General features: G+C 43.4%; 1 protein-coding gene across 2 annotated transcripts in view; it reads left to right on the forward strand.

The window, feature by feature from the left end:
* pkd1a (polycystic kidney disease 1a) overlaps window positions 1-5,450 on the forward strand; it is a 66,879-nt gene extending 61,429 nt beyond the window's left edge. For both annotated transcript variants that reach the window (XM_067583284.1, XM_067583291.1), the window contains exons 54-56: window positions 22-156; window positions 1,574-1,900; window positions 2,164-5,450. In XM_067583284.1, the coding sequence (XP_067439385.1) occupies window positions 22-156; window positions 1,574-1,900; window positions 2,164-3,216 (1,515 nt within the window). In that variant the 3' untranslated portion in view covers window positions 3,217-5,450. The remainder of the gene's footprint in view (window positions 1-21; window positions 157-1,573; window positions 1,901-2,163) is intronic.
* Window positions 5,451-6,043: the final 593 nt, after the last annotated feature.

The following is a 6,043-nucleotide window of genomic DNA, read 5'->3' on the forward strand; positions in this document are numbered from 1 at the left end:
TGTCTCTGTCTGATCACGCAGGCGTCTCACCAGCTGCGGTTTCTCAGAGAGTGGGCCGTGTTTGGCAGAGCTCTGCGGCGCTCAGTCTGGGAGCTGCTGGGTGTCGCTCTGGCATTACTGCTGTTGGTGCTGGCTTATTCACACACAGGACACCTGGTCAGACATCTTTTCTTTCTGTTCCACACACATAAACAGACCAAACATAATTTAAACCTGTACATAATACATTACGTACAAGTACATAACCTTCACAAAAACCTGCCCACCCACATGTTTGCCTTTCATGCACAGTTATGTCATGCTTATAGTCAGCTTTTCTTTACATAATCTCCAATAAACATTCACTTTAGCACAGTTTAGCACTACGTAACACAACTTCATTTGTATTGTCAGAGCAACTGTAACAGCCGCCTCGCTCTCTCCACTGTGCTGCCAAACGGCTTTGCTGAAAGATAACAACATGACATTTACTGCACTCAATATTTGACAGAACTGTTTAAAAAATTAAATATAGAAGAGCCAGAAGACTCAGCTGTGTACATAACACAATGTTTATTTTTTACTTTTATTTGACCTTTATTTAATCTGCATATTCCCCTGAGATCATGATCTCTCTTTTTGAGACAACCCTGCCAAAATGGAAGAATAATGATGTTACATGAACTATTATTCACAGAAGGAGAAAGTAAGAAAAACATTTACACATAACAAGCAAAACACTTTTTTTTTCAACAAGAGCTAAAAAACTACTGATGTGTCACTCTTGAGCTTTTTCTTCTTCTTCATTCCCAAACTTTTTTTTATTTTTTTTTTTATAGATTGCCTTACTTTTGGTCATGAGTCACAGCTAATTTAAGCAGGACAGAGTACATCTTGTTTTTTGAAAGGTGGCACTGATCCATCAGTCACATCTGTAACAGACCTGTTTCCAAACTTAACTTTCCAAAATTCAGCTGAAAGTCTTCACCAGCAGCTCTAAGAAGAGAACAACACATGTCTGTCGGAGTAAATGTTTCATCATGACATGCCCTCAAATATATCAATTTAATATCTCTTAATTATTACAGCTTTATGTGTCTGTTAAATGTGATGGTCTCAGATTAGCTAACAGAGCATCTTGTGGCTATTTAAGTTTTATAACTAAAACTGAACTGAATTTTTTGACACTGAGAACATTTTGAAGGAAATCCAGATATCAGAAGTTCTTATCCAGCTGCACAAACAGTTATATGTATGGCCTTCATATTCATAGTCACATACACTGTATATTCTGTATCTCGAGTCCAGTTAGTCTGAAATGCCTGATTACTCTCTCCACTCTCCACGGTTCATTTTCAATCAGTTTTCATTTCACACAATGAAGAGCATATTTAAGTGTCTTATTATATTTCTGAGTTATTGAAACCGTCAGACTCACTTTGGTCCGCTATCACAGAGCTCTTGATCTTGATTGCACAGAAGCTTACTTTTGCTGCTGTTGCGCCTAAAAATAAGATTAAATATATTCATTAACATTTGATTGCATCTTATAATTATGGTGTTCACAGTTTCTCCTCTGTCTCCTTCTCTCCAGCTCTTCCACTCTGTATTCGACGGCTACGGCAGCATGAGCTCCGCCTGTCTGTCTCTGTTGGGCGCCGGTGGACGTGGCCTGTTGTCGTGGCGACCTGGCTGGACTATTACCGGCCCCTCCGGCACCGTCTCCTCACTGATGTTCCACGCCAGCTTCGCCATACTTCGGTTGGTGCTGCTATGGTTGGTCACCTCTGTGTTGCTTAGGAACTACCGGCGCGCACGAGCGGAGCTCTATCGTCCAGCCGTGGATCTCCAAGACTACGAGATGGTCGAGCTGTTCCTCAGACGACTCAAAATGTGGATGGGACTCAGTAGGGCCAAGGAGGTACAGGATGAGCCCTTTCCTGTTTCATATCTATAGCTGTTATGACTGTTGTTATTCCTGTAACTTCTAGGGCCTCAGCAAGAAAAAACACATTATTTTTATGAAGATTTTTTAAAATTTTTTAGATTTATCCCATCAAATTCTTTCACAAAGATGAGGGTAAGAAAAGAAAAATGTATTAGTAGCCTGAGGAATCTAATTTGCAAAGATATACATTCATTTTCATGTTTTCCCCAAACCCTCCCTCTTTTTTTCCCTCTTAGTTTCGTCACAAGGTGCGTTTTGAAGGCATGGAGCTGCCACCATCCCGTTCATCCTCCACCAGTGACTGTAAGTCCCTGTGCTTGCCTCCGCTGGATGGTCCCGACTCCCCTCCCACACCAGACAGCGTGGATGCCGGCTCCGAGGCCTCGTGGCGCCCGGCCTCCTCCAGCCCCTGCAGCCTGACTGAAGCTCCAGGGATAGGCCTGGGGCTCGGGCTGGGCCTGGGGTTGGGTCTCGGTCCAGGGGTGGTGGTGGGAGGTACCAGCTGGAGAGAGAGAGCAGAGACTGAAGCCTCCCTGAGGAGGCTGCTCCCCACCCTGGACGCCCTGCTGCAACAGCTTGACCGTGTCACCATGGCAACAGAGGATCTGTACCACATCGAGTGTAGACTGGAGCGAGCCCAGAGGAAAAGGAGGCGCAGAGGAAGAGAGAGAGGGGGTGGTCAGGGAGGGAGGAGCGAGGCAGGACAGAGGGGAAAGGGGGAGGAGAAGGACTCTGGATGGAGAGAACGAAAGAGTGGCAAAGAAAAGCACAAAGGGAGCAAGAAGGGCAAAAAGACGGATAAAAATGAACTTCCAAAGGACTGCGGGAACACTGTTGCCAATCCCAAAAAGACTCCTGTAGCCACACCTGTTCCCTTTTTAAAGCCCAGACCGGCCTCTGCCTCTACACAAACCCCAGCTCCTCAATCCTCAGCCAAGTCTTCAGTCAGTGCACCAGTCACGGATAAATCTGCCTCCGACTCTTCTTCTCTCCCCGTCTCATCAACCAGCACTCTCCCTGCCCACGTCCAACCACCCAAAACAACCACTGCGCCTCCATGTACCCCTGCACCTACCCTTTCCTCGCCATCTACCCTCGCCCCTACGCCCATTAGCAGGGACTGGGATCCCCCAACGGAGAGAGAGACCCTACCCGCCTCCAGCCTGTTCAACCACCCGGCTCACACCACCACCATTCCAACACGCAAGAGAAAACGCAAACCCCCACCCCTGAAAAACAAGGTACACCCCAACTTAGACAGACACGGGCCAGGGCACCCAAAACCCTGAGGGGGCAGGACTCTGGAGAGACGGACAAGCAGAAGTGAAAGGTGGAGCAAAAGAATGTGAGAGTGAACGTTGGGTTAAGGACGAGAGGAGGACAGGGGCAGCAGGTTTTGTCCCCAGGCGCCCCTCTCTAAACCCAGGGAAAGGAAAGAAAATAGTGGATGGGAAAGTAATAGGACAACGCACATGAAGGAAGCAAGAAATATCAGACACTACAAAAAGAACAGAAAGCAATAAAATAAGACTTTGCGGTCTTATAGGCAGTGCTCCGTCCAAATCCCATTTCATTTCTCTCACAAACAAGGTGCAGGTCACCAGATGCTAACTGAGCTCCGTTAGTCGGCTCAGATAGCTGGGTAAAGGTCAACATTGAAACCAAGAAATACTCCTATACCTTATTTCCCTGGACCAAAACTGACCCCTGATCCCATGTGACCCTGGAGGTCACATGGTTGGTCACCGACAGGAGCACAGGAGCGTGCTCACCCAAGGACTAACGAACTGAAATCAGTCTTTTGTGTATCTCAGAAAAAAAAAACATGTTGATTTCTCAGTTATGTTGTCTGTCTACATATTTTTATATGAAATGTGTTTTTTTTTTTGCGGTCACCATGGGTACTTGTGGCCTGTTTGAAAAAGAAAAAAAGAAAAGAAAAAAAGTCATGTTTTACGAACCCAAATTTGCATGCAGGCACACATAGATATACGCACATGCAGGTACTCACACGCATAGAAGTAACACTGTAGGCACAGACGCGCTAATGGTGATGTGTCGTACATTTGAGCCCACAGAGGGAACGAGGGAAAACTAACTGAAGCAGACGCAATCACACACACACACACACACACATACACAAACAAGGCTGTAGGGATCCCAGCAGCCAGTTCTTCAGGGTGCAGATATAACCGTGCTCTCCATAGTCGACCAGTTTGGAGAGATGAGGACAGTGGCGAAGATAGAGAGAGAAGGCAGACGAGCGAGAAGGAGGAGGAGTAGCAGGTGGTAGTAGCGCAGGAGAAAAAAAAATAGTGTAGAAGTGTTTGAAAGAAGGAATAAAGAAGATGAGATGAGAGGAAATAGGATTCGTCTTCATGTATACACGACTGAACATTTACACAAGTTCACCCATTATAAAGCTATAATGACTCCCAGTCTTATTACCTATTCTTAATGTTTTTTTTTATTGTTGTGTTCAATATGGTTGTGATTTTAAAGCACTTTTGTTTCTGATGTAGATTGTTTTTTTTTAATGAGGTGTGGCATCATGTCTTCTGAAGTAATAAGCTTGGTATCAAAACCAATAGAGAAAGCTTCACTCATACTGTATCGTAACTATAAACGTTGCCAAAGCTTTCACATCATTTATGCATCTTGAGTTTTACCATGCCAAGTAATTAACTAATTCGTTTTGTACTTAGCACTTTATTTCCTAACGGAGCTGATATCCAATGCCATATTTAACTCTTGTGTGTCAAGTTTTCATTTCCTTTTTGTTTTTTGTTTTTTAAACAGCTACATTATAGAAACATCCTAGTAAGTATTATCAAGGTATTGAAGCAGTAGCTAGCAGTTGTGTCTTGTACTCTTGTCTGCTCTTAATAGTGTTTTTTTTTTTATTGGTTATATTGATCAACATGCGTACTTCCTGTGTGCAGTGGGCAGATCTCAGGGAACCCACCTCTTTCTCAAAACCTGGTAAGACAACCAAAACTGGGGGCTAAATAGGTGTTTTTCAATCATCTAAAGAAATGATATATTTTGTGGTTCAATCGTCGACTCCCGGCCTGTTTTGGACTTCAGCTTCCTTCCTCTCGCAGCCAAAAACTAGGAGGTTTCTACCACAAGTTTTGGCCCTTTTTTTAATGACATGATATGAAAGAGGACCGACGTTGCGGTACTTTCTCCCTCTTCCAATCACATCCAACTGTTACACATCATACAGCAAAAGAGCAAAACGCCAACACCCTATATGATTTTCTTTTGGAACTTGACCTTCATTTACCTATTTCCTGCCCAGTAAATTAAGTAAGATGTCACAAGTTTCAGGACCTCACGTAAAAGGAATGACAAAGACCCAGCTTCATGTGTGTGTGTACATTTCTGTATATATTGGTGCTTTATGGTGTATATATTTTTGCTTATCAGGATCAGTATTGTTTATGTGCTGCAGCGGCACATGCATAGGTCAAGCACTGGCGTTGCAAACCCCACATTTTTTTTTTTTTTTTTTTTTTTTTTTTACATTCCTCCAGTCTAACTGAAGCACTACAGCCAAAGCTATTGATGTATTTTACATAATATGTTGGGGTCCAACCAGAAACCACAGGAAACCGAACAGTTAACGCCTCCACTGGCCTTCATATTCCTGCTGTGTGTGTGTGCGCAGTGAGAAACAGAATAGTGCCAAAGCCCACCTTCATGTCTCCCAGCTGTCTCTTCGTGTTGTATGGTGCATTAAGTTTTAAAACGGTGTTATGGATTTGTCATTGAAAATATTTGTCTATGCTCCTTTTTTTTTTTTTTTGTATCTCTTATGTGTATTTTGCAGTTGTAGCACTTCTCATGCTTTTGCACTTGACAAAGTCGAATAAAGAGTTTGACAGCTGAACTGCGCATAACGAAATGGTTTCGGTGTCAAACATTAACACCACAGTACTAAAATAATTATTCTCTTACCTTGTTCTACAGGTTTATGCAGTTCACACGGCCGACTATTATTCAATTCATAGACAACACTGATAAGGGGTTGCACTTTTTTCAGGGAACAAGAAAGAGCACAAATCCAATTTCCTTCATGGTCATTTTTTATGCACTTGAACATCTTGATTA

This window comes from Thunnus thynnus, chromosome 3, assembly GCF_963924715.1.
Source record: "Thunnus thynnus chromosome 3, fThuThy2.1, whole genome shotgun sequence".
Taxonomy (NCBI): Eukaryota; Metazoa; Chordata; class Actinopteri; order Scombriformes; family Scombridae; genus Thunnus; species Thunnus thynnus.